This window comes from Grammomys surdaster, unplaced genomic scaffold (assembly GCF_004785775.1).
Source record: "Grammomys surdaster isolate TR1022 unplaced genomic scaffold, NIH_TR_1.0 185, whole genome shotgun sequence".
Lineage (NCBI taxonomy): Eukaryota > Metazoa > Chordata > Mammalia > Rodentia > Muridae > Grammomys > Grammomys surdaster.
Window position 1 is genome coordinate 3,921,919 of NW_021604630.1, and position 27,541 is coordinate 3,949,459.

A 27,541-nucleotide genomic window follows, 5' to 3' on the forward strand; every position below is an offset into this window, starting at 1 on the left:
GTGTGTGTGTATGTGTGTGTGTGTGAGTGAGAGAGAGAGAGAGAGAGAGAGAGAGAGAGAGAGAGAGAGAGAGAATCTTGCAGGAGAGAAAGAACTCTCTTACAGCATGTATATTTCAGGAATTGAACTCGGGTCATCAGGCTTGGCAGCAAGCACCCTTACCTGCTAAGCCTTCTTGGCAGCCCCAGACACTTTATTTGATTATTACTCAGTAGCACATAACTCTATGCTTACCCTTCCCTCATCCTCTGTCACATAAGTGCAGGAACACAGTGAGAGTATCGGCCACTTCCAACCCTGTACTTTATGACGAACACTTCTAAAACCTGCCCTGTGCTGTGTTTTTCCCTTCATCTTCGACATAGTACTAGAAGGTTTGTGCTGTTATTAACCCCAGGAAGGAGACTCAAAGGGGCTGGTGAAGATTTTCAGGCCACACCTCTTCTTCCTCCAGAAGTGTTATCTTCTTTCCCCAGGTGTGATGGATCCAGGCAATGACACTCTAACTTAGTGTTTGAGTGACTGTCCATGGTTCAGTCTGCTGTGCTGACTGGCCCTTTGTTAGAGCATTACGGTTACATGGAACTCCCTGAGGGATTTCTCAAAGAACAGGCATTGACCAATCAGTCCTGAGATTAGCTTTGCTATCAGGAGGAAAACTGAAGATTGGAGGGTAAAGGCATGGCCAGCTGAACCAGCATACAGGTCCCAAAGCAGTCAGTAGGCTTGGGTACAAAGTTCCTCTGTTTACAACAACATTATATGTCAGTTTGAGAGTGCAGAGTAATTGTTATTTACCTCTCCATTGCTTGAGTTATTTAGAATGTAGGTAAAGACTCCAAGCGCCTCCACTGGGCAAGAGAATCCACTCCCCTGTCATGTGAAACAGGCAGAGCAATTCATCTTCCCTGTAGATAAGGAGGAGGTTTCCTGGTCCAGCCTGCACAACTGGGAAGAGGAACGGACTCTGGCCAGTCTCATTTCTCAGGCATCCTTTTCCCGCATCGAGGTTAGCATGCAGCTTACTCTGATGGGGTCTGTGTCCCATCTAAGGGAAAGGACACCACTTGAGTCTGGAGATGTCCTGCCATGTGAGTATATTAACAGTCACTCTTAGAGTGTATGCAGTATAAATTTAACCTGTCTTACTCAACCATCCTATTTAAATTCCCATAAGACTGGCACTTTATCAATTAAAGTAATTTATCTCTTAAAATTTTAGAGCCTTGACAAATAATATTCTTTTGCGCTGGAGAGATACCTCTGTGGTTAATAGCACTGCTCTTCCAGAGGACTGGGTTCGATTACCAGCACACACATGGCTGCTCACAACTGTCTGTAACTCAAGTTCCCAAGGATCTGACTCCCTCACATAGACATACATGCAGACAAAACATCAGGGCACAAAAAAAAAATTAATAACACTGTTTGAATTAGTACCAAAATAAACTTTAAACTATACATACAGACCATCATAAGAGAAGTGACATCATCTTATTAAAATAAAGCAGGATCTAAATTATATAGGGAAATACAACACAAAAAAAAACTTAGTCTGTGAGGTAACTCGGGGGCAGATGTGTTTTTATCTGAAGTGTGTGGGTCAACCCCAACTCCAGAGTGAGCATTTTTTACAGCATATGATAACTTACCAACATCATCTAAGTCAGAAAGGGCATTTTTAATAACACTGAACCCAGTCATTTATATTGGACAGGATATTCAGCGTGGAGTCCAGCGACCACAGACAGACCTGAAGGATCTGTCCTCCTTTTACTCTGGGTAGAGATGTCCAAATGACTCTTATCTGTTGGATCTGATGGATATCTTGGTCACAGAAGATCTTGATGATAACAGGGTCACTTCTTCCTTCTCAGAATCTATTGGGGGTTCCTTTTCAGAAGGCTCTGACCTGCTGTGCAAGGGGCACGCATGCAGAAGCTGCTTCTTCAAGTGTGTTTTTCTCTGCTTTGGACAGGTTGAAAGGTTTAATTATAGTCCATCCCTTAGTTGCTCAGTCAGGAAATGGAGGGTGTGTTCGCAGTTCAGACATGAAGTTGCCTTCCTTATTCTCAGGATGTTGTTACAGTTCCGGGGATGAAAGGCAGCTACCCTGGTGGTATGGGTCCCTGACTTCTTCCCAGGTTCCACTCCTTGTAGAGAACATTCCTTAAGCCGCTCATTCTCCATCCTGCCCCCACTACCCACTGACTCGTCTTCCTTCTCTGCTCCAACTCTTGCTCCTAGATGCTTTTCAGAAATGGCAGCCTTGCAGGTGGTGCACTGGACACAGTACGTTTGCCATTGGTCTACCTGTGCACCTAGATTTTCAGTATCTTACTCGGCACATATAGATGAAAATTTAATGGAATCAATGGGGACAGGAAGGACTAAGTAGCCATTTCAGGAATGAGATCCCCAGACTCCCGTACTGCAAACCAAACAGCAAGCTCGAGGCTTGGGGCATGCAGAAGCACAGCAAAGAAGAAAGCCGAGGAACAGCAACGATACAAGCTCAAAGCACCAGGACTTGATCTCAGGCTTCTTAAACATGAGCCCTTCTGGCCTGGGACACTACCTAGTGAGCTTGTTGGTGATGATTTGGAAATTGATAAGTGAATGAAGGGGTCAGAGTCAAAGAAGAAATCAGAGGATGGACACTTGGGATTCCATTCCAGATCTTGTCCTGCTAAGATCTTGGAAGATGTCGTGAGGATTCCATTAAAGAAGGGACCTCTAGTTACTGAGTCTAAGCCATTGGCTTTTGCACAGAAGAACAGCATGCTCACCAGAGTAGATGATGACGCACTGGCCGATGGGAGAGTTGAAACAGCAGAAAGAAGCAGCTTGCCTCAAGGCTCACCATCATCCCTTTCTTTTTTAAAAAACAAAATTATTTATTCACCATTGCTGTCTTGAGACACACCAGAAGAGGGCATCAGACCCTATCGCAGATGGTTGTGAGTCACCATGTGGTTGCTGGGAATTGAACTCAGGACCTCTGGAAGAGCAGTCAGTGCTCTTAACCCCTGAGCCATCTCTCCAGCTCAACCATCATCCCTTTGTAGGAGATCTTTGTTCCCTAGAAAAAGGGGTGGGGGGAGTTCAAGTCCTTTTCAGATGTCCACTGAGAAGAGAGCCAAGGACCAGCAGAAGTTCCAAAAGAAAATGGCTGAAATGGAAGCCCAGAAAATGTAGCATTTGTGGGAAGACAGGCAACCAGAGAAGAACAGAAAGAGGAGGAGCTAGCTGGGCTATGGGAAGAACTAAAGCACAAAGCAAGTCTTATACATGTCTGTGCACCATGTGTGTGCAGTGCCTGTGATGGCCAGCAGAGGGCACCAAAGCCCCCTGAAACTGGAATTACACATATTGGTGACTTGCCATGTGGGGTGCTGGGAATCAAACCAGGGTCCTCTGCAAGAGCAGCTAGTGCTGCTAGTTGATGTTTTTAAATCAGTCAAACCACTTTTCTTCAGAAATCGTATCTTACTGGGGAAATGAGTAATTTGAGAGGAAGGTCCAGGAACTTTCCAAAGCAAGGCTGTCCTCAAAGGAAAGTGTTACGTAACTTTCCCTGTCAGAATATCTTTTTATATTTCATTGACTTCTTCTCCAAACACCATCACATTGAAAATGTTATATCTTCAATCAGAGTATCTTTTTCCAAACCACGTGAGCTTTCTAAACATCAGGTACATTTTTCCTTCCATAAGATGTAGTTCACATAAAATCTTTTTCAAACCAGGGGGTGAGGGCTTGGGGGTGGAGGGAACTTGCTACTTGCTGGATAAACCTGACAACCTCAGTTTGACCCCCTGAACCTATAGGGGAAGGAGAGAGAATGGGGAACCCCTGACCATTTGTCATCCTATTGCAAGCATTTTGTCAAGATCTTTCAAGATGTTTGACTGGAACATGACAAGTTTAGGCTAACAGTTTTTGTTGTCAAGGGGATATTAGGGCCAGATCAACATCTAACTTGAGGCCCAATTGTCTGAAAAACAAAAATTTTTTAAGCCAGCCAAGAACTGACTTTGGGAACAGAGGCACTATTGCCCATGTTGGTCTAAAAATGGGCCAAGACCAGTTTCCTGCTCTGGAATGTCCTCCAGAGACACAAGTTTCACTGGAATTAAATTCCCAAGCGTTTCCAGAGAGAAGAATAAAAGACTCCTGAAGCAGAGTCAGATTCCCAGGACACTGCTGCAAACAAACGGGCCCTTTACCCACATGCCTGCCGAGCAAGGAAATGGCTGATGTTGGGTGTAGCTCCAGAAATAGCAAAGGCTGTCCTGGAGGTCTCATCAGAGGGTAAGAGCAAGAAAGCTTACCAGTTCTACAAATGAGGACTCCAAACTAAAACCTCCATTCCACTCACATATCAATGAGGCTGTTAGGAACTGTGGCTCCAGACTGGGTAATGTCTCCAGTAAGGGACCTGATCTGCTTGCTATTTAGCCTTAGTGATCACTAAGGACAGAGTGTTGCTTGGGAGAGAAAGAAAGTTGAGATTCTGGAGATAGGGGATAGGATAGAGGTGAAGAAGGGTTTCTAGTACCAGCATGTAAGAATATGTAAGAACTGTTCGTAATGAGAAACAAAAGCTGAGAATTCAGATGACCTCAAACAGCTAAAGGAGGCTTTATGTAATGCCTGAGAAGTAGATTCTCTAGTTTGGACTACACTCTGATCAGGGCACAGGACCCAGTCACTCAGTAACCAGAGTTCAGAAGAATGCAGATGACACCCTTCAACCCTCTGGTTTTGTAGCTAAGAATCAGGAAGTGGAAGGGGGCTCTTTAGAGGCAGAATGGGGAGTTTGCCGGTTCCCTTAGACAAGCTGTTTTTGAAACTACAGGGTCTGTTGTCTGCTTTTGCAGTCACTGAGTGTCTGAGATTGGGGGCAGCTGCTTTTCTTCTGCTGTCCCCAAACATCTGGCTTCCCGGAACTTTGAATTCAGTTTCAGAGCCTTGGCTTTTGGGAGAAGACAAAGGGGTTCCTTTACTCTCCTTTTCCTGAGTCTTAAAATCGTCCAACATTGACAACTGGCCATCTACTGTATGGAAAAGCCTTTTCATTTACTAAAAGCTGGAGTTAAAACGGGCACTTCCTGGCCTGTAAACAAAATGACTTCAGTGGCTGGTTTAGAAATTTCCTGCTAAGGAAGTAGCTTGTGGAGAGAGTGCAGCCAGCCACAAAGCCTAAAGTTCCATCCCCAGGACAAAATGGGAGAAAAGGTCCAATATGAAATGTCCCAATGACATGCTGCTACAGGGTGAGGTCATGTGAGGGCTTTAGGCTAGGAGACGTGTTTTCCTCCTGGTCTGCTATACCCTGGGGTGCAGATGACGGACAAAAGCTCACCGTGGTATGTGCTAGGCAAGACAGGAAGCCTGAACTATTAAGAAAATGCTAAGGAAGTTTTCAACAACTGCTGTTGGCCTCAGCACTCACAGAATTCAGAATCCGTTCATTAAAATCAGGACAATAATTCCTTGTTAATTACTTTATGTTGCTGTGGGGACCTCGAGGCCAAACAAAGCTCTCAGAAAAGTATAAAGAGCAATTCAGAGTAGGACTGTTGACTGGCGACGTCATAATCTGCACGTTTGGAAGTTTCCTCCCCGCTGGTGCAGCAGGAAAGCAGCAAGCAGAGGGCGAGAAGGCTGCATCGCACTGGTACCGGCTCCGGAAGAAGAAAAGAAATCCAGCTCGACGTGAAGCGAAGGAGAATCTCTAGCAATCTCCAAAGTCTCGGAAGGTGATCCCATAGCCGTGGTGTCCGAAGCCCACTATGCCAACTCTGGGCACCTGTGCCTTGGGCATCCTAAAGCCCGGCAATCCCAGGTCTGCAGCCACCGGGTCGGCTCGCGAGCGCCCCCTGGCGCCACCGCCGAACACTGCGGCTCGCAGCTCACGGGGCGGGGCGGGCACACGAGCCCAGGGGTGTGGGCGGGGTCTTTTTTGCGCGGACTGATGGCGTCATCGAAGCGACTGGCCCGGAAGGAAGTAGCGTGCTGAGGGGTGTGGCGGTTTCTACGGTTGCACGGGGGGTTCAGACGTGTACGGAGCGCCTGGAGGGACAGCCTGGTACGCGGCCCCCGCCCCTCAGTGCACGTTCGGCCTCGCTGAGGCTCGGGGGCTGGAGCTTGACGTGCTGAGCTCCGGAGCTCTATCCCCCTTCCTGGGAGCAGAAAGAACTCCTATCTGTCCAGTCCTCTGCCCACGGGTCCTTAAGCCGATCCGAGCGGAAGCTCTCAGACGTGTCTGTCTCGCGGAGGAGGGGCGGGGAAAGGGCAAGAGGTGTCGTGGGGTGGTAGTGAGGACATTTGCAGAGAGGACACTATTGCTGCCTGGTAGCTGAAGGCCGCTACGGTAAAATAAGTTAGACCTGAGAGGTGGAATCCGTGCCCGGTGCCGGTGCGCCCGTCCCTCACTGTAGTTTTTCCAGACCATTCGGTGTTCAGGAAATGAGTTTCTACAAGTAACTCTGGCGGACGTTTTGGGACACCACCCCACCCTCCACCCCCAGGAGTAGTCCAGAGTCTCCAGCCTGAGACATCCCGTTTCCTATAGCCATGGGGCTTGGGAGCAAAGTATAAGAGAGAATGTGTTTCAGTTTTATTAAGAGATCTGTCCAGGGTAGATGACAGACCAGAGAATCAATCCTACGTCGGAACTCAGTTGCTTGCTGTCTCTCTCTCCCTAGGGTCCCAAGGGAATGACTGGTGGTTTCCTTCGAAATGGCAGGCAATTAGAAGTAGGAGGTTCTGACCAGAAATACACAGCCACAGCTGCCTGTCATTTGACATCCTCTGTAATTTGGGCCAACACACTGCAGCTGCCTCTCTTCCTTACTCGTATTAAGTGGCTCCGTTGACAACACATTAACGAGGAGTGAAGAGAAGGCTGTGTTTTGAACCCTGCCCAACTGACACCGACTCTCCCTTAGGTATAGCAGTGTCTGGAACTAGTGCCCCTTCCCTTCGACGTCAGTTATACTCCCACTATTAAGGAACGGAGTGTTGACCGAGAACAGGATACAGTGAGTTATAGATCTGGCTAGTAGTGTGTATCTACTATAACAGGCTGCCTGGGAAATCACTTTCCATGAGCTACCCTCGATGCTGCAGTGGCCGTCCCATCCGTCAGACCACACATTGTCCCGTATCTTATCTCTAGGATACAGGTTCACTGATGGCTCAGTTGGGAGCAGTTGTGGCGGTGGCTTCCAGTTTCTTTTGTGCGTCTCTCTTCTCAGCTGTGCACAAAATAGAAGAGGGACATATTGGAGTATATTACAGGTAAGGCAGAGACAGGGGGCTCCTTTACAGCTCTTAAGCCAATGGCCATGAGTAAGGGTGCACGTGTGTCGTTATCTATATTTGTAAACTTAAAATTGTCTTTAGTTTTTTAAGGTGTTGTTGATATGGATTTGTGGGTTTAAAGACAGAATCTGAAGGAATCTGAACTCTTTCAAGTTCATCTCTGACATAGTTTTCTCTTGCATCCCTTGAAGAGCCTTGCCTCCACACTGCAAGGTTGCCTTTCCAAAAGTTGACATAGTCCCAGTTCTTGATGGCAATTTGAGAAGTGTACTCTGCTAACTTGAGAGACTGTTTTAAAGTGAATATTTCAAAAAGGTTTAAAGGCTTTGCAGGATGATTTGTATCGAGGCAGCTTCCGAGGAAGTGACTCCTAAATAATCTTGAGTTACTTTCCAGTGACTTCTCTGACCACGGTTTTCATTTTAGGCTTTAGAAGGGGAATTTGCGTGACTAATTGTTTGGTTTGTGGTGCTGAGGATCAAACTCACAGGCTAATGCGTGCTGGGTAATTGCTCTACCACTAAATATACCCCCAGCCCTTGCTGTAAGCCTATATGACACCACCACCTCCTCTGAGACAGGGTCTCGCTGTGTAGCTCTGGTTTGCCTGGAATGCTGTAGACCAGACTGACTTGAACTCAGCTCTTTGTGCCTCTGCTTCCCAGGTATTAGGATTAAAGGTGTGTGTCAATAAAGGGGGTCATCTTGACCCCCCCTTTTATATGAGCCCCATAATACTTATTTATGGACTGCCAGTAACAAGCACTAAATGATCATTAGAGTTGTAGCTCTGTGGAAAAGCGTCTGACTAACATACTCAAGATCCTGAATTTAAAAACATATATTAAAAAAAGAAATTGTCTTAGTCAGGGTTTCTATTCCTGCACAAACGTCATGACCAAGAAGCAAGTTGGGGAGGAAAGGGTTTATTCAGCTTACACTTCCACATTGTTGTTCATCACCAAAGGAAGTCAGGTCTGGAACTCAAGCAGGTCAGGAAGCAGGAACTGATGGAGAGGCCGTGGAGGGATGTTACTTACTGGCTTGCTTCCCCTGGGTTGCTCAGCTTGCTTTCTTATAGAACCCAGGACCACCAGCCCAGGGATGGCATCACCCACAATGGGCTGGGCCCTCCCACCCTTGATCACTAATTGAGAAAATGCTTTACAGCTGGATCTCATGCAGGCATTTCCTCAGCTGAAGCTCCTTTCTCTGTGATCACTCCAGCTTGTGTCAAGTGGACACAGACCAGCCAGCACAGCCGTGTGAACTTTATTGAGTTTCCTCTCATGTTAATCTATCTCTACCATCAGCTGTCATGTTCCCCAGAAACTTTGAGTTTTGTCACATACAACTTGATTAGAAATCTGTCAATTATATATTATATATTTTATATGTATTGAAATGACTTTAAAATTATTCTTGAACCAAGTATAATGGCTCAACACCAGTAATCTTACCACTTGGGTTAGGGCTAGGACAAGAAGATTACTATGAGTTTTAGGTCAGCCTGGGCTACATAGCAAGTACTAGGCAAATCAGGGCTATGTAGCAAGATTTCTGTCTTAAAAATGGTGAGATATCATATGACAGTCCCCAGATAATTCTGGAACTTGGTGAGGTAAAGCCATGTGGACTACGCTCTTGCTTTAAGTTGGACTGAAACTTGTAAAGATCCTTCTCCATTAAAAAAATTCTACTTGCCTATTCTCTCATGGAGTTCTTGTCACTTCCTGCTAAAGTATATTTAAGGAGCAAGGTGTAACTCATAATGGTAGAGTACTAGAATGTGTGATGCCCTAGGTTCAACCCTAGCTCTGCCTCCAAAAAAATATTCCTTTAATTGTCCATGTCACTGGACTCTAACAGTAATGCTGCTCGTTGAAACTGGGTAGAACATTCTGGTGACCACCACAGGCCCAGCAGCTCTGACAGACTTCTCTCTGACCCAGTGTGTAGCCAGGGATTCTGCTGACTTTAGTTTCCTTAGGCTATGTACTTACTTCTCTGGTGGGAAAGTTTGACTGATGGTTTCCTGTTTTCCGTCAGGCTTCCTAGACTGTTGCCATGGAAGAAGGGGGGAAGGGGTAGACATGTCACTCTACATTCAATGTTTATAGGACTAGAGATGGGGGGGTCCTGTAAGTCTTGATCTAAGGCAGCGGTTCACAACCTTCCTAATACTGTGACCCTTTAATAGAGTCACCACACAATTATGTTCATTGCTACTTTATATCTGACATCTTGCTACTGTTATGAACTGTAGTGTAAACCCTGGGAAAGAGTTGCTTGACCACACGGGTTGGAACCCACAGGTTGAGAACCTCTGGTCTCAGGGCCCTCTCGGGATACTGACCCTGCCTTTCTCCTCCTCTGCAGAGGTGGTGCCCTGCTGACCTCCACCAGTGGCCCGGGCTTCCACCTCATGCTCCCGTTCATCACCTCCTATAAGTCTGTGCAGGTACGAGCGGCTCGTGGGGAGTGGCTGGATCAGTACAGTTTGGGCTGTAGACTAATACACAACTGGAAGTTACTTAGATGTTACACGGTGTTAGACCTTTTCAGTGACCGACTTAAAGGCTCTCTCTGTGTCTCTCTCTCTCTCTCACACACACACACACACACAGGGAGACAGAGAGTCAGAGAGTCTTACATAGTATCACTTGATCACTGAAATAGTTGAATGAAGCCATTGCTTCACTTTGAGCTATCAACCCCAAATGGAAATTATTTCCTCACTTTTGGGGTGGCGCTAAAGAATTTTTCTTTAATGAATGTTTAGAAGAAAAGTCAAATGTGTGTGCATATTAAATCACAGGTTACCGTGACAGCTGTAAATAAAACATGGAATTTTGCTTGTACTTGTTTGAAATTCAAAACTGTAAATATAATTTCATGGGGAGGAAGGTTTGGTTGGGTAAGGACAGATGCCATGTAAAATCAGTAAGATAGACTGTAGCTGACCTCCCCTGACTCAGGTAGTCTAAGCATCTCTAAAGTATATCCAACTAAGATGGGGCTGGAGAGATGGCTCAGTAGTTAAAGAACACTGTCTGTTCTTCCAGAGGAGCCTGGTTCAATTCCCAGTAGGCACATGATGGCTCACAGCTCACAAATGTCTGTAAGTCCTGTTCCAGCTAATCCTATTCTCTTGTTCATGCAGACAAAACAGTAATGTAAATAAAAATAAATTATACATTTTTAAAAAGTGTATCCAACTATGAAAACTCAGACTTTAAAAATAACTTTTAAAGTCAACCCAGCAAGGGACTAGGGGATGTCACTTAGAGATAGAGGCTAGCTTATACCAGGCCCTGAGCTCAATTCCCAACACAAAAGAGTGAAAGAAAATTAAATTAACCCAGCAGAACACCCATCTTCCCTTTGCCTTGCTCTGTGGACTCCACAGGACTTTGGGTAGTTTTTGCTCATCTGAGTCTCACGGTGATGCTGGGCGGGTCCTGTATTCTGAAACTGGTGGGAAATGAGTCTGCCGCTTCAGCACTAGTAAAATCACACTTCGGGCTCCAAACTGTCTTTTGTTTTTTTTGGGGGTTTTTGTTTGTTTGTTTTTTATGATCCTGCCCGTCCATATATGCTTCACGTACAGTGACACAAGAGTAAGCACTTTTACTTGGTTTCAAGTTGCAGCCTGTACACAGTGCTGGATGAAACAGTCATGTTTAGCAAGCGAGACGCTCAATCTAATCAAGCCATCAGTTAGGAGGACAGGCTTTGGGCCTTCCAAATAGTAGGTGGGCCTCTTTGTCCGTGCCTGTTGTACATTAGTTGATGTTTCCTCTGTCTCCAGACCACGCTCCAAACCGATGAAGTGAAGAACGTACCATGTGGAACCAGGTAAGGTACCCAGAGTAAGGCTGCTGAACCCCAGCAAGTAAGTGACCAGAGACGGGTGGCCACCGGGAGAGACGGTGTGAGGGAAAGGCAGGGCAGACTGAAGTGAAGCTCTGATGAGAGGCAGACTGCAGGCACCCAGGGCTCTCTGAAAACCTACTCACTTGCTTTGTCAGAAGATGCTAGTGACTCAGAAGATAGGAACTACCCTTTCTTTCCTGACACTGCAAAGGTCTTCCTGTTTCCTTGTGCAGGTCAGAAGCTCTGCACATCTGCTCAGAGATGTGAGCTGCCTCATAGTGCACAAACACTGTCCTCCTATTGTTCACTCATGTGTCTGAAGTCATTCCTTAGGAGAGTTCACCAGATTCCAGAGCTCTCTGGTAACATCTTTGTCACTTCTTTCTCCAATAGTGGTGGTGTGATGATCTACTTTGACAGAATTGAAGTGGTGAACTTCCTGGTCCCAAATGCAGGTATGTCCTCTGGCTTGTCCATACACCTGTGCACACACCATTTGTCTGAGCCCCACAAGAACTGAGAAGTACAGACGCTGAGACCGTTCTGAGAAGTTTGAAGTCTTGGCTTTTCTTACACTGAGCCCTCCTCGCCTTGCCCACAGTGTATGACATAGTGAAGAACTATACTGCAGACTATGACAAGGCCCTCATCTTCAACAAGATCCATCACGAGCTGAACCAGTTCTGCAGCGTTCACACACTTCAGGAAGTCTATATCGAGCTGTTTGGTAAGAGCATGGTGCCACTCCACCCCCTCCCTGAGGACAGTCAGGCTCCAGCAACCCCGTCTGTCTGCTTCTGAGCCACCACACCACAGAATGGGGGGGGGGGGGGGAGACACAGCAGCCCGTCACAAAAAGGGCTCCAGATAGTATCAAGAACAGCCCAGTGTGTTGTCTATACCTGTAATCCCAGTATTCAGGAAGCTGAAGCAGTAGAAAAGCAAGTTGAAGGCCAGCCTGGGCTACAAAGTAAGACTTTTTCTAAATAAATAACCCCCCCCCAAAAAAAAAGAAAAGAAGTTAAGAACAGTGGGAATATCCTTGGAGGAGTCAGACATACGCCTTGGAGTGAGAGTGGATAGAGCCGCCACTGCTGGCTTGACAGTGGACTGGAACGGAAATGTCCTCACTGCCCCAAAACAGAACGCAGTGGTTTCTAGAGGAGTCTTACAAGGCATGCAGCCTAACGTACTCTTTTTAAAGGTGTTTCTTCTCTCATACAGTACATCCGTAGCTTCTCCTTCCTCCACTCCTGCCATCCCCATGCCTTTTCCCCTGTCCCCTGCACCTACTCTCCACCTGTCTCTAGGCCTCCCAGGGACATCAGCTAGACTTGGACAAACCCTCCTGGGGCCAAAGCAAGAACACACAAGAGAGCTGTTGCAGCCAGACCCCTCCCACAGCCCACCCGCCCTGCCATTGAGTGGTCTTCCCACTGAGTGCAGGGAAGCCAGTGTAGTGTGGTGAGAGTGGTGGGTCCCTGCTTAGAAGTAAGGACACAAGGGTAGGGTTTATACGTCCACATCAAGATCTGTCATTAAGGGAAGTCAGAGCAGGAACTGGAGGCAGAAACTAGAGGCAGTGCAGAGTACTGCTTACTGGCTTGCTTTTCACAATTCACTGTGTGCGGTTTTTATAGAGTCCGGGACCACGTGCTTGGGGTGGCATGCTCACAGTGGTCTGGGCCCTCCCACATCTATCTGTCATAATCAAGAAATGCCTCTATAACATGCCTGGCAGGTTAGTCTGGTGGAAGCAGATCTTGAGTTGAGGTTCCTTTTTCCCAGTTGTCTCTCATTTGTGTTATGTTGACAAAAATAAACCAGCATGGTATTTATTTCTTCTTGTACTCTTAAGCCCATATCAGATGGAGGTGCTAATTTTATGCTTTCTCTTGCTCAATACTAAGAGGCTTGTGAGAACATACTCACATGTAGAGACATGACAAGTCCTTGCCTACATAGGGCAGGTGAGAATAGTTTTAACATTGTAACAATCAAAACATAGTAATTAAGCAGGTGTTCCTTCCCTTCCCCCACCTGCACCTGTGCGTGTGTGTGTGTGTGTGTCTGTGTGTCTGTGTCTGTGTGTGTGTCTGTGTGTGTGTGTGTGTGTGTGTGTGTGTGTGTGTGTGTGTGCGCGTGTGTGTGTGTGCGAGTGCTCATGTGCGTTAGTTACTAGGTGGAATCCAGGGCCAGAGTTGTGCATGACCAGAAAGTGTTCTGCTGCTTTGCCACTCCCCACCCCACCCCCAAACCAAAAGCTCATGATTTGGTTGCTAGCTAGCTTCCACTGTCCTCAGTTTGAAATCCCGAAAAGGAAGGAGACTCGCTGTTCTCAGAAGCTTCGGCTTGGGCACAGCTGACTAAAGCATGTGGCAGCTGACAGTAATAGTGTTGGTTCTGCTCAGCTATCCCAGCCTGCTTCTGTTGACTCTTCCCAGCAGCTCAGTGAGATCTCGGTGGTAGAAGGCAGGAAAAGGAAGCCCAGGCCAGAGAGGCAGCTTTAGTCTTGCTGTTGACAGAGGAGGTCAGGGTGCCATTTTAGAAGGGCTTCTTGCCGGGGAGTGGTGGTGCACGCCTTCAATCCCAGCACTTGGGAGGCAGAGGCAGGTGGATTTCTGAGTTCGAGGCCAGTCTGGTCTACAGAGTGAGTTCCAGAACAGCCAGGGCTACACAGAGAAACCCTGTCTCCGAAAACCAAAAAATAAAAATAAAAAAATAAAAAATAAAAGAAGGGCTTCTCAAGACGTTTTTAAGCTATTTCTTGTTTCTTAAGCTTAGGACCCTGAAAAGTATGGTTGATGCTTTAAACATTGAGGGGACTCTATTTTGAAGCCAGAGTCATGGATTACTGCTGTATTTGTCTTTCATAGAGGACTGTTCTAGGGTCTCACCTTAGGATTCTGGTTTAGGAATGTACACTGTGCTGGAAAGACGACAGTGAGCTAGCAGTTTTGCTGGTGCTTTCCCCACACTCTTATCTCCCTACCTAGGCAGTTTAAGAGTTCCATTTTGTCTTTCTTGATTCCAGACCAAATCGATGAAAACCTCAAATTGGCTTTGCAACAGGACCTAACCTCCATGGCCCCTGGGCTTGTTATCCAGGTAAGCATTGCCTCAGTGGGGAGTACCTGTATTTGACACTGTGTGCTCTCTCAAGGGGAGCTCTGCTAGTTCATCGGAGCTCATGTTCCTGACCATTGTCATCTTCCATCAGTTGTTATTTGTGCCCTTCTCCAGGCTGTACGAGTGACAAAGCCCAATATACCTGAGGCAATCCGCAGGAACTATGAGTTGATGTGAGTATTCCCTGGCCTAAGCTGACTGCTATGAGTGTCCAGCCTAGCCCAGCCCAGAGCCACAAGCTCTGATTTTGTTCCTGTCCCTTAGCATGTTAGTGTGCTGTACTAGAAGGTTGGGTGGGCATGTCAGCCCTCAGGGCCGTAGAAGAGCCCTGGAGAGCAGTGGTGCTTTGAAAAGGGGAGAGAATCCTAGCACTGGAGATTCAGGGGCAGACAAGTAGGTCTACTTTATTAAAGTCGTTTATGTTTCTGTTATTTTGCTCTGAGAGAGGGTCTTGTTAAGTGTCCAGGCTAGTCCCAAGCTCCTATGCTTAAGCCGTCCTTCTACCTCAGCTTCCTGAGTAGCTGGGACACAAAAGAAAGCCGTCTGATTGTATGCAGCAGATCAGCATAAAGGCCGAGCCACTGAGAAGCTTTGCAGGGGAGAGTACAGAGCGTGCTTCTCCTCAGCCAGAGTCAGGTCCTGCAGGGAGCACGGAGTCCCCTAGCCCTCCCACACAGTCTCACAGCAGCATGCTTTTTCCTTCCAGGGAAAGCGAGAAGACGAAGCTCCTCATCGCAGCCCAGAAACAGAAGGTGGTGGAGAAGGAGGCAGAAACAGAGCGGAAGAAGGCCCTCATCGGTCTGTGTTGGTTCTCTAGTCCCCATTCAGGGATGAAGGGTTGGGAATGGTGGGATGCTGTAAGGAAGGCCAGGGCATGGTTAAGTCCCTCAAAATGCTTCTGGTGTGCTGGGATGGCGTTCATATCCCCAGGAGCCAAGAGGAAATTACCAGATCGTGGACACAGATACTGAGTCTTGAATTTGTATCTCTGAAATGGAAGGACCGACTGCCATTCACTGAGAACTTGATGTGTGAAATAATGCCCTTGTCGTCACCTCCAGAGGAAAGGGCTGTCATTTGCTTGGATTTCTTGTTCATTTGATTTCTTAATTATTATTTTTTATTCTGTGGGGGTGGGTGGAAGTTGGGGAGATGTGCGTTTAAGTAGGAGCTCATATGCCATGGCACAGCTGTGGAGGTCAGAGAACAGATTCCAGGATGCTCCTCCCACTGTGGACGGTGGTTGCCGACTGCCTGGCAAGCGAGCGCTTGTACCCAGCCAGCATCGTGAGGTGCGTGCTTTGTTTCACTGAGCTCAGTGATTTGTCCATGTGTCCACGGCCTTGTGGCAAATAAGAGAAGACATTGGAGCCCCAGTCACCCCGAGCTGTTTCCTAAAGTGACTGTCAGAGAGAACTTACTCTTTAAAAGGCTGCCGTGGGAGAGACGTCAGGTCATCTCCCTGACTTCCCTAAAGCATGCTTTTCTCCTGAGTCAGCTCCTTTGGTTACTGTTTGATGCTGACACTGTGATCCTGTGCTCACGGGGACATTCGTCTTTGCTCAGGTGTGCCCATTGCAGCTGCCCTCTGTGGACTTGGCTCTATCTGAGCAAACCCATTCAGGTATTAGGGCGTTCAGATCAGGGGACAGGTACAGTCAATCGAGGTCTTTTGTTTTTCCATTTATTTGTGTGTAAGTGTGTGGGCACGTGCATGCCATGGTGCTTATGTGGACCCTAGTGGACAACCTGTGGGGACTAGTTCTCCTTCCACCACATGGGTCCTGGCATTGAACTTGGATCAGCAGGCTTGGCAGCAGCACCTTTACCCACTGAGCCATCTCACCTCTGTAGCCAAGCTTTTAGCATGTCAGCACTAAATCATTTCTCCGCTTTATTCCCTCAGAGGCAGAAAAAGTGGCACAGGTTGCAGAAATCACCTATGGGCAGAAGGTGATGGAGAAGGAGACAGAGAAGAAGATTTCAGAAATTGAAGGTAAGCACTCATGATGTCGTGTCCGGAGCTTGGGTGCCTCAGTTATTTCCTGAGCTCATCTTTCTGTTTCGGGTGTTATGATGTCTTTGAAATACTAGTTCTTCTCTGCTTAGATGCAGGGTTAGAACTTTCAACCATTGCTGACAGGAAGCAAGGGAATACTGGCTCAGCAAGTGTTGCTTGTGTTGATTATGCACTGGGCATTTTCTTGGGAATGAAAAGAGAAATGAAGGGTGGATGAGATGGTAAAAATGCTTGCTGCCAAACCCGAGGACCTGCATTTGATACTGACTAGCCCCAGGGTGGAAGAGAGAGCCAGCCCCTGGAAGTTGTCACCTGACCTCTGTACACTCACCATGGCATGCTTGCACGAGCACACATACACATAAATAAATGTTTATAACTAACTAGCTAGTGCTGGGAGCCAGGGTGTCAGTCCAGGCACGGTAATATAGTCCTAAAGTCTCACACCTAGGGTAAAGGCAGAGGGGGTGGTGGGTTAGAGGACATCCTGGGCTACAGAGCAAGTAGCTCTGGCTCAAAAGAGAAAAGAGACAAGAAGAAGAAGAGAAAGAGAAGGAAAGCTCTAGCAGCCCCTGCTTTCCCTGGAGCTCAGTCTAACATGTCTCTGAGCACCGACACTGGACCCAGGCAGCCGCTCTCCCCTGCCTTCGCTCTCTCTTCTTCAGAAGCCCTCTAGAGCCAGGCACGTTGATACACACTGCCATCCACAGCAAGCCACTGCTAGGGGAGCCGAGTCAGTTGGTTACATGTTTTCATCTTAGAGTTTGCTCTCCAGGTCAGTGCAGACATTAAGTTAGCCTTGGTGACAACACTTTCCAGCACGTGCAGCTCTAGAGCTGAGAAGTGTTGATCACTAGCTTCCAGCCGTTGCTCACCTACAGTCCCCTCCCGAGCCCTGACGTCCCCACTACTGTCACCGTGCTTCATGTAGTGCCTTCTGTCAGTGATCCCCATGCAAGCTTCGGGCCACAGTGTTCCATGTAATTATCCACTCACTGTGGAGCCTGCAGGGTTTGCAGGGACCTACCGAGTCCCTGCAAATGAGGATGTCACAGATCCGTGGGCTCTCGCCCGGGAGCTCTTGGTAAACAGTGCTTTCATTTCCTGTAAATGTGTGTCATGGGGCTGAGAGGCGCAGCCGCTATCAGAGTTTATTGCTCTTCCAGAGGACTGAGTCCAGTAACCAGTGCACACATTGTGCAGGTCACAGCCACCTATAAATCCCACTCCAGAAGGACTTGACACTTCGTGGTTCCGTAGACATCTGCACTTACACACAGATCCACATAATTAAAAATAAGTCTTTTGTAAAATGGGTCATTGTACTTACCTCCTTATTGGGATGACTGGATTACATAGACAAACTGTCTCAAAACCACCAGCAACCGGCCAGCAAGATGGCTCAGCAGCAAAAGCAGTCATGCCAGTCCTGACAGCCCGAGTTTGATCATGACAGAAGGAGAGTCCTGAGTTCCCTAAGTTGTCCTCTCACCTCCACTCACGTGCCCTGCTGTCCATGCCCCACCCCTCCTCAATAAGCGATGGAATAATGACAAGGTCTTAATATTTTTAAATGGTGGAAAGGAAACAAAAACAACCATAACCCTGAGTCCCCAACTAGTGTCCTTGAGTATTTCCTTGTGACTGTGCGGCTGGCACATGCCCAGGCCGTGGGGCTCAGAGCTGAGCGGGGAGGGCACTACTACATGATGCACTGGAGCGGGTCTGGATCCAAGCAGCGCTCCTCTGGACCAGCATGCAGAAATCTAGAACTAGCCACCTTAATCACTGTTAGAGACTTTGAGGAAGTGAAATGAACGTTGGGGAAAGGGTCTTAAGCTATTTGACATTTGTGGTATTCAATCTTAGGTAGACCCATGACATGCATGGCAGTATATGTTTGTACTCCCAGCACTGGAAAGGCAGAGTCAGGGTGATGCCACATACATAGTATACATCCATACACTATGAAGCCACAGTGGAGGCGTCATATACATAGTATACATCCATACACTGAGAAACCGCAGTGGAGGCGTCATATACATAGTATACATCCATACACTGAGAAACCGCAGTGGAGGCGTCATATACATAGTATACATCCATACACTGTGAAACCGCAGTGGAGGTGTCCTTTTGTAGTAAACTGAAACTCTTGCTACCCTGTTGTGAAGATCTCAGATTACTTTCTTTTAGAGAAATGGTTTCTCTGTGCTAACAGTAAGTCTGCATAGTCCAATGCTAGCCTAGCTATAAGGTGAGACCATTTCAGAAACAAAACACACACACACACACACACACACACACACACACACACAAACAAAAAAAAAACAAAAAACAAAAAATGATCTCTCCAAGGCCATGGAGACCAGAAAATGTCTTTGTTGGCTTTTTTGTTTTCTGCAGTACCAGGAATGGAACCTGGGCTTACATATGCTGGGCAAGTGCTATCTATACCACTGAGCTGTAATTGCCAGCCCCCAGACAACAGGCTTCTGTACCTTCCCATGGTTTTGTACTTGATCCAGTCCCTGCACCCTTCACCCCTTAGATGCTGCATTTCTGGCCCGGGAGAAGGCGAAGGCCGATGCCGAGTGCTACACTGCTCTGAAGATTGCAGAAGCAAATAAGGTAAAGGCCTGACCCACCATCCTGAGGATGTGCTTGCCTTTGCTGCTCACTACCCAGAGCCCTCACAACAGGACTGAGGAGCCTCTGCTAGGTGAGACAGGCACTCCTCTTGTGTAGGAGGCCTTAATAGAAGCTTCATGTTTGTGTCAAACACGGAAACTCTTGAAACTGTTGCTACTCTGTCATAAGAGCTTAGATTATTTTCTTTCGGAAAAAAATGATTTCTGGGTAACAGGAAGGCCATGAAAAGTGGAAGACGCATATCTGCTTGACATATCCCCTCTCCAGATGAAATTCCTCTCTGGGGTCATCTCCCCTAAGCTCTCTTCTTTTGTATCACAGCTCAAGCTGACCCCAGAATACCTGCAGCTGATGAAGTACAAGGCCATTGCTTCCAACAGCAAGATTTACTTCGGCAAAGACATCCCCAACATGTTTATGGATTCTGCAGGTGGTCTGGGCAAGCAGTTTGAGGGACTGAGTGACAAGCTGGACTTTGGCCTCGAAGATGAGCCCCTAGAGGCAACCACAAAGGATAATTGAAGAAAAAAACATGTATGTAACCTCTGATTGTGCAGCTTAGAGAGATCTTTATTTTTTAAGATGAGACAGAGTGCTTCTCCTTTCCACACTACCTTCCTTGACTCTTCATTACTGTGGTTAAGAAAAGGAAGAAATGGACTCTAACTTACCCCCTTCTGGGAAGGGAGAGCAGATAGACAATTGTATTTTGGGTTTATTTTTAATTCAGGTAAGTAAGTTGTATGACTTCTGATAAGGTGTGTACACCATAGATTTGACCTCTGACCTGCAGACACCAACTTTGTCACGTTGAAGCTGACTTAACTGAGGATACTGTCCATATGAAGAGGGAGAGTGTGGTGCTGCCTCCTCATGGTTTCATTTCCTTCATGGGAAAATGTACTCCACAGTTCTCTCCCTTGCCTCTAATGTAGGCAATGTCTGCATGTGAGGCTCGTAACGGAAGGGCCGTCTGCTGTGGACCATCAACTACAGAGAGCATTGCCTGCTGGGCTTTTTGACTGAGTGCATTACTCTAGAGTTAAGCTGTCTTGAGCCCTTTTTAGGAAGAACTTGGTGCTAGGTTTTGCAAGGTTTTCTACACACTGTACTCTGCCCTAGTGTTTGCTGACTCACCACAGCAGGGCTTGGTCACAGCACACACTCCTTTTCAGTACTTTGACCTGATCTGTGATTTGATTTCTTCTTGAATAATGTATTCAGTAGTTGCACTCAGCATTAAGATGGGAACAAACAAGTGCTCCACTAGCTGGTGACTTAGCTCCATACAGCACTTAGCACTGTAGTACTATCTGGCTAAGTAAGCGTACGTATACTTTTGAGACCAAACATCTTTATCATTATGGAGATTCTTCACTGAAGAGCTCTTAACACTGTGGAGGGGAAGGGCCCAGCCAGTAGACATCTGAGTAGTAGTGCCTATGGCCTACTATGGCCTGTGCTAGGGGTTTGTCTGACACACTGAAAAAGAGAGCTTTTAGATCCAGAGAGCAGACAGCCACTTGAGAATCAACTCCAGAGATGCAAGGCAGAGTTCATACCCATGCCCTGTGGGCTGCAATGAATCCTGGGTTTTGATTTTCATTGCTTGTTAGGAAAACCCTGAGTGACCCTAGGAAATTGAGAATGGGAAGAACAGATAGGAAAGAAAGGCATTTTTTTATCCTGACATTGGGTGAGTGCACACAGAAGACCTTTGTGAGGGCAGTTCTGCAGTTAATTTGCAGACATGGCAGCACCCTGTGCAGCCATGACCAGCTCTAGCTTAGGACTTGGCCTTGTTAGCTGCTTCCCTGCCCCATCCTCCCACACACACAAAGCACCTGGTGTTCTCTCTTAGGTGACTACTATAAATGCTATTTTCTGGCATCAATTCCCACTCAGTTTTGGTTTTGTAAGGCCAGTAGTTTGCTCCTAAGTGGCACCAGGCTAGTCAAGTATTTGGGAAGCATTCAGTCCACCCAGAAAGAGGCAGAGTTCATTGTGCTGACTTCGGATGTTCCCTTCTCTGTCCTGACTCCTCAGACTGAAATTTCTCCAACCACTAACTCTGTCCTCACTGTGTACAAACTACAAAATGTTCCTGGAAAGGACATTTTAATGTGCTCAAAGGCTTTTGCAAAAGTGCCCCCCCCAAACCAACTCCTCTTTCTCCCATTTGTTGCTGCTAATCACTTGTTGAGAGCAACATGCTGTACCCAGCATCCTCTCTTCTACATGAACGTCAGAGAACACTATTTCAGTGGGGTCAGTGCAGGAGTGAGGGTGTCCCGCCATACAGTACCCTCCTGGCCTGAGAGTCCCTGTGACTAACGTTCTGATATGCTAGCTCATCCCCCACCACAAAGAGCCACAAGAAAGTCCTGCTGCAACTGCTGGCTCCCCACCCTTTAATGTCACCTCTTTAACAAAACATAAATGTCCTCATGTCATGACATAAATTCAGTAGCTGTTGGTATCTGTCACAGCAGTAAAATCATGGATCTCAGATGTCTTTTAGCATGAGATACCTAGTCCATGTCTTTGTGACCTTGTTTTTTGTAATACTATAAAATCTGATTGTAAAGCATTTGAATTCTAAACATAAAATGTGATAAGCCTGCAGTTTTGTAGGCAGTGGAGTCATGGCTGCTATTTTTAAGTAGAACTTCTGTCAAAATAAAAAACTGTTTGTAAAATTGAGTTTTTAGGACTTTCCCAGGGCACAGCCACCCTGGTGGCATGCTTCTCACTCACTAAATGTTGCAGAAGCAATTCATATTCCATACAGTTTTTAATCACTTTTCAATATATGGTTCAATATATGTTTGTAAGGAAGCCTAAGTTTAATAATTTTTATATAACTAAAAAATAGGTGTGGAGGACTCAATGTGGGTACTGAGGAGGAGGAGGAGGGAGCCACTGCATGAGGCCGAGCAATGAAGTACTCTGAAAAGGGGATCGTTTCGTAAACGATCTGTGGGGCTGTGTATCTTGTGAAGGTGAGATAGCCGTGCTTACTGACCTGGTCTGTCGTCAGCTGGACTTTGATAAACTGTACCTGGACAATAGCTACTCTGTCTGTGAACTTTACTTCGTTGTCTTCAGTGGGGTTCTAGCCAGTTTGTTTCCTTATAAAAGCTGTAATGGGCAATCATGTGTTTGTACTCCATTCCTTTTTATCTCTACTTCTGTGTAAAGTGGTGATTGAATAGTTAAAGCAATTTATTTTCAGTGTGCCCCAAGGGCATTAATGAGCCTTTATAACTGAGAAATTATTCTTGTTATATTAATTATTCCATAAATGATACTACTAGATAAATTACCTTGGGTTAATAGCTCCAGGATTTGTTTCAGACAACATGTGAATATACTTATATCTTGGATTTAATTTCAGTCTTGCTAAATAAAATGGTTTTTGTCTTTACTTTTTTGATTAAAGTAAAACCTATCAGTAGATACTAGGACAAGTGATGGAAATCAAACTTCCTTCTTAGGCTTTCCCTAAAGATATATTCAGGTGATGTGTATTCTAGCCAGCATGGCGGTACACGTCTTTAGCTCCAGCATGCAAGTAAGAGGATCTGTTTGAGCCCAGCCTGGTCTGCATAGTGAGACCATGTCAAAAACAAACAGAATTAACGCATTTCTCCAAAAGATAAAGGCATTCCCAGTTGACCCAAAACTCATATGATATCAGTTTAAGTAGGTACCTCCCAGACTGGCTCTGGCAAACTGTCTACCCTAGTGTAACTAGATAAATGTTAGTTAACTTTACAAAACCTATATACCATCCCGAATATTCCACAAAACCTACTTTTATAGAAGAATTTGCACTTTATCTGAAATTCGCATTTAGCTGGATATTTTCTTTTAAATAACAAGTGTGGAATTTTTGGGGGGTTTTGTTTTTGTTTTAATGTGTATAGTATAGGGTGTTTTGCCTGAATGTATGTCTGCGTACCATATGCATACCTGGCGCCTGTGGAGGCCAGAAGAAGGCATTGGATTCCGGATGGAGCAGTTGTGAGCTGTTCCATGCTTGCTGGAATCAAGCAGGGTCCTCCTGAAGAACAGCCAGTGTTTTTTGTTTTTTAATAATTTATTTTTTCTCAAATCGTAATTCATTCACACAGGGGTTATAAACACAGAAAGCCAGGATGTGGGGGAAGGGAATGACACTGGAGTGTGGGTGTTCAGGGGGAATACAGATATCATCAGAACCGGGTATCGGCTGGGTGAAGGTTCAGGGGACAGGTCACTATGACTCTGCCTACGACTCGCTTGTCCTTATCTAAGTTGATTTTGTCTGCCAAGGCTACATATTTACAAGGTCTGTGACTACTCAGGCTTTTAAATTTCCACAAAAGCTGTCTGTTTACATTAGCTTATAGCCATCTATTTCAATGTTTTTCCACAGAGACCCAAGACTTGGTGTTAGTATACATGTATGACAGGCCTATTGCTGATTTTAGGCCTATGGCTGATTTTAGGCCTTCAGTGTGTAAGCAGGGCTGCCCCTGACATCTCCTCCCTTCTCTACGTATAGAAGGGCTGTGGCGATTCTAATCTTGTGAAGGCAGGGACAGAGGCCTGACCTCCAGTATTTGAAGGGAACCTTGTAATCAGCCAGTGTTCTCCCCACCCCCACCATATTTTTCACTGTTGTTTTCTTAATGTTTTTCTTACACTGTCCTTTATTTCTTTTTGAAAATGGTTCTTTCACAATTTGCACTTTGACCATAAACCACCCCCTACATTATCATCTTAATCTCTTACTCTCCTACCAAACTTGTCTTCTCATCAAGTCCCCCTTACTACTTCTTAAAAAGTTCACTAAAACTGAGTTTATTTGTTATTTTTTTATTTACTATTTATCTATTCACTTTATATTCCAATATCAGCCCCTTCTCTCTTCCCAGTTCCCCCCACAAACACATACACAGCTCCTCCCCCCATTCTTTCTTCTCCCCTCCTATGAAAAGGGGGCAGCCTCCCCTAGGTTATCACCCCCCCTCTGGCACATCATTGTGTTCCCCTACATTTTTTTTTTTAATTAGGGTTACTTGCATAAGCCTGAGTTGGGAGTTGCTTGGGCAAGGGCAACTTCCTAGTAGCAACAGCACTGAGAAATATGGCTCCCTCTCCCCCAGCAACCACAACTGTCCCATGATCCTCAGAGACTGGAAGGCAGGGCCTCATGAGCTCCTTCCTCGTTCATGGTGGAATTCTGATGGCTCCAGTCCTGTCCAGGTGACCACTGTTGCTGTTGGTCATGGGCACAAGAGCCATGACATGCCCAGAAGATGTTGCATTTCATGCTACTTCTCCCTATCCTCTGGCTCTTACAGTTTTTCGACACCCTCCCCCCATTCCAAGATGTTCTTTGAACCTTGAAGGAGGTAATACAGAGATGCCCTAGTAGAGTTCAATAGTCACTTATTTTGAGCACTTTGACCAGTTGTGACTCTGTCAATCATTACCCATTACAACAAAAACAGCTTCTTTAACCAAGGCTGAAGTCAGCACTAATCTATAAGTATAAATATTTATAAGGCAGTTTGATGGCCTGTCCGTTTAGCTGTAGCAGTGGGTTTTTTACTAGGCCCTAGACTGTCCATCCATGGGCTTTTGGCCAGGTTTACAGTACTTGACATGAATCTCTCCTAGGAAGTGAGCCTCAAATCCAGTCCAAAAGCAGTTGGCTGCTCCCATAATAGTTGGAGCACTCCTGCACATGTTACCTGGCAGGTTGGTAATTGTATGTACTCATAGAAGCTTGTCTCCCCAAGTAGCCTGCATAGCACTTTCTGGCATTATTAAAGTCAGCCAGCAAGGAGGAAGCTTCCAGCTCAGTTTCAGCCTGATTTCTCTATGGCCTGTAACCAGAGTATGGTATCTTCAGCAATAGGGTTTCACCATCTAGCTCTGGAGGGCAACTAAGAACAGTAGCAGTAGGATGTATTGTTGGTCTCTCTGACAGACAACTCAGGAGATGTCCCACCATTGGAAACTCTCATTTAATAACCTAAACAGCATTATCCACCCATGTCTTGTGTTTCTGTTACACCTGACAACTTTAGGCTTGCTTAAGGAATTTGTTTGGAGACAGGTCAGTCTGTAGACCAGACTGACTTCAAACTCAAAAGATCTGCCTCACCTTCCCAAGTGGTAGGATTCCAGGCATGAGCCACCAAAGCCCTGCTTTCTTGGTGTTTTTATGAGATCTGAGAGATGGCTCAGCAGGTTTGAAAAAAAAAAAAAGCTTGCCTCTGCAAGCCTGGTGACCTGAGTCTGGGCCTAGAAACCCACATAAAGGCAGGAGAGAGCCAATTCCACAGATTTATCCTCTGAGCTTCACATGTGCACGACCCACCCAGACCTGCACAGAGTAATTTTTAAAAATAAATACACTTATGATTTATTAGTAACTGTTTAATTTGCTTACCTGCCTTACATTCTTCTATTCCCTGGGCCACATTAAAATTTCTCATACCCAAATTTAAGAAAGCCTGCATTTGGCACTTGTGCCTGTTTTCTGTTGACTTGACACAAGGAAGAGTCATGAGAGAAGAGAAAACTTCATTGAGCAAATGCCTCCAGAAGATCTGGTTGTAGGGCATTTTCTTAATTAGTGATTGATGGGGGAGGCCCCAGACCATTGTGAGTACTTCTCCTAAAGGGGTAGTCCTAGGTTCTTGAAGAAAGCAGGCTAAGGAAGCCATGGGAAGCAAACCAGCAAGTAGCACCCCTCCGTGGCCTTTGCATCAGCTCCTGCCTTTCTGCCCTGCTTGAGTTCTGGTCCTCACTGCTTGTGATGAACTGTTCTGTGGAACTCTGAGTGAAGGAAACCCTTTCCTCCCCAAGTTGCCTTTGGTCACGGTGTTTCACCACAGTACCCCTAACTAAGATAGATGGTTCAGTGGTTAAATCATTGCTCTGCGTGCAATTATAAAAATCTGGTTTAGATCCCAAACATCTATAATCCTGAAAAGGCAGAGACAAAAAGAACCCTGGGCTTTGGCCATCCAGTTTAGCCAAACTAGCAAGCTCAGGCTCAGTCAGAGACTTCTGTCATTGATCTATGTTGTCTATTCACAAACACACACACACACACACACACACACACACACACGACCCTACCCTAAATCTATGGAGTATTTATAGGTCTCATTTTTACATGTGTACGTGTATATGTATGCATCCTTGTGCATGCACACATGCTCAAGCGCCCTGACATTCAAGGATCAGATTATCACTCAATAGCAAGCCCCTCTGACCCCTGAACCATCTTATCTCCTTCAGCTTTGTTTTTGTTTTTTTGTTTTGTTTTTTGTTTGGTTTTTCGAGACAGGGTTTCTCTGTGTAGCCCTGGCTGTCCTGGAACTCACTCTGTAGACCAGGCTGGCCTCGAACTCAGAAATCCACCTGCCTCTGCCTCCCAAGTGCTGGGATTAAAGGCGTGCGCCACCACCGCCTGGCTTGTTTTTGTTTTTTGAGCAGCATGTCTCTTCAATTTCATTATCATCCCAGCCTTCATGAATCCTTCAATCATGGCCCACTTATTCCTTGCTGCTAACTAGTTCTTTCCAACTGCAGTTCTTTCCAACGGATCTCATTAGACTCATCTGTGTAACAGGCTTCTGGTCCCTTTTAGGTTTTTATTTTTTTATTTTTTTCACTGTGGTGACAGTAGTATATCGAGAGGCATTTTCCTTCAATTCCTAAAGTCTGGGACGGAGAGAGAGCACTTATTGCTCTTACAGAGGTTCAGAACCCAGCACTGACGTCTCCACTCATCAGTTCCCAGGGTTCTTATGGCCTCCACTGACCTCTGTGGGCAGTCCACACACAGACTCACATTCAGGGGAAACGCTCACACACATAAAAATATAAAAACCTTTAAATTAAAAGGGTGGGGACTGGAGAGATGGATTAGTGGTTACATACACTGTTGCTCTTTCAAAGGACTAGGATTCTGTTCCCACCACACACATGATGGCTCGCAACCATCTCTAACTCCAGGTCCAGGAGATCCAAAACTCTCTTCTGGTCACAGCACTCCAGACAGGATGGTGCACATACATACATGAGGACAAAACAAGTTAACACACATAAAACAAGAGGCAGGCGGATTTCTGAGTTCGAGGCCAGCCTGGTCTACAGAGTGAGTTCCAGAACAACCAGGGCTACACAGAGAAACCCTGACTCAAAAAAAATTTAAAATTGGAAAGGGAAGGGAAAGAAGAAGGAAAAAGAAAAAAGGAAAGGGGAGGGGAAGGAAAGGGAAGGGAAAAGAAAAAGGGAATGAAAAGGGGGAAAGAAAGAGGAAAGGAAGAAATGGATGAATGAAAGTTACTTTAAGCTGGGCGGTGGTGGCGCACGCCTTTAATCCCAGCACTTGGGAGGCAGAGGCAGGCGGATTTCTGAGTTCAAGGCCAGCCTGGTCTACAGAGTGAGTTCCAGGACAGCCGGGGCTGCACAGAGAAACCTTGTCTCGAAAAAAAAAAAAAAAAACCAAAAAAAAAAAGA

At 46.1% G+C, this 27,541-nt stretch overlaps 1 protein-coding gene across 3 annotated transcripts; it reads left to right on the plus strand.

The window, feature by feature from the left end:
* Window positions 1-5,988: 5,988 nt before the first annotated feature.
* On the plus strand, window positions 5,989-22,436 carry Erlin2 (ER lipid raft associated 2). 3 transcript variants are annotated; one of them, XM_028768177.1, is made up of 13 exons: window positions 6,211-6,269; window positions 6,714-6,956; window positions 7,187-7,308; window positions 9,712-9,793; window positions 11,144-11,190; window positions 11,602-11,663; window positions 11,810-11,935; window positions 14,243-14,316; window positions 14,452-14,510; window positions 15,044-15,135; window positions 16,244-16,333; window positions 18,909-18,988; window positions 19,331-22,436. In XM_028768177.1, the coding sequence occupies exons 3-13, from the start codon at window positions 7,202-7,204 to the stop codon at window positions 19,529-19,531; spliced, it is 1,020 nt and encodes a 339-aa protein (XP_028624010.1). In that variant the 5' UTR covers window positions 6,211-6,269; window positions 6,714-6,956; window positions 7,187-7,201; the 3' UTR covers window positions 19,532-22,436. The 3 variants fall into 3 exon arrangements, with proteins under 3 accessions (XP_028624009.1, XP_028624010.1, XP_028624011.1); XM_028768176.1 differs by lacking the exons at window positions 6,211-6,269; window positions 6,714-6,956 and adding an exon at window positions 5,989-6,094; XM_028768178.1 differs by lacking the exons at window positions 6,211-6,269; window positions 6,714-6,956 and adding an exon at window positions 6,343-6,379.
* Window positions 22,437-27,541: the final 5,105 nt, after the last annotated feature.

Bases quoted from the DNA above. Each gene is read 5' to 3' on its own strand.
- Erlin2 (XM_028768176.1), top strand. From the start codon at position 7,202: ATGGCTCAGTTGGGAGCAGTTGTGGCGGTGGCTTCCAGTTTCTTTTGT. The intron at 9,794-11,143 runs GTACGAGCGGCT...CTCTGTCTCCAG, and splicing joins CCTCCTATAAGTCTGTGCAG to ACCACGCTCCAAACCGATGA. The intron at 15,136-16,243 runs GTCTGTGTTGGT...TTATTCCCTCAG, and splicing joins GCGGAAGAAGGCCCTCATCG to AGGCAGAAAAAGTGGCACAG.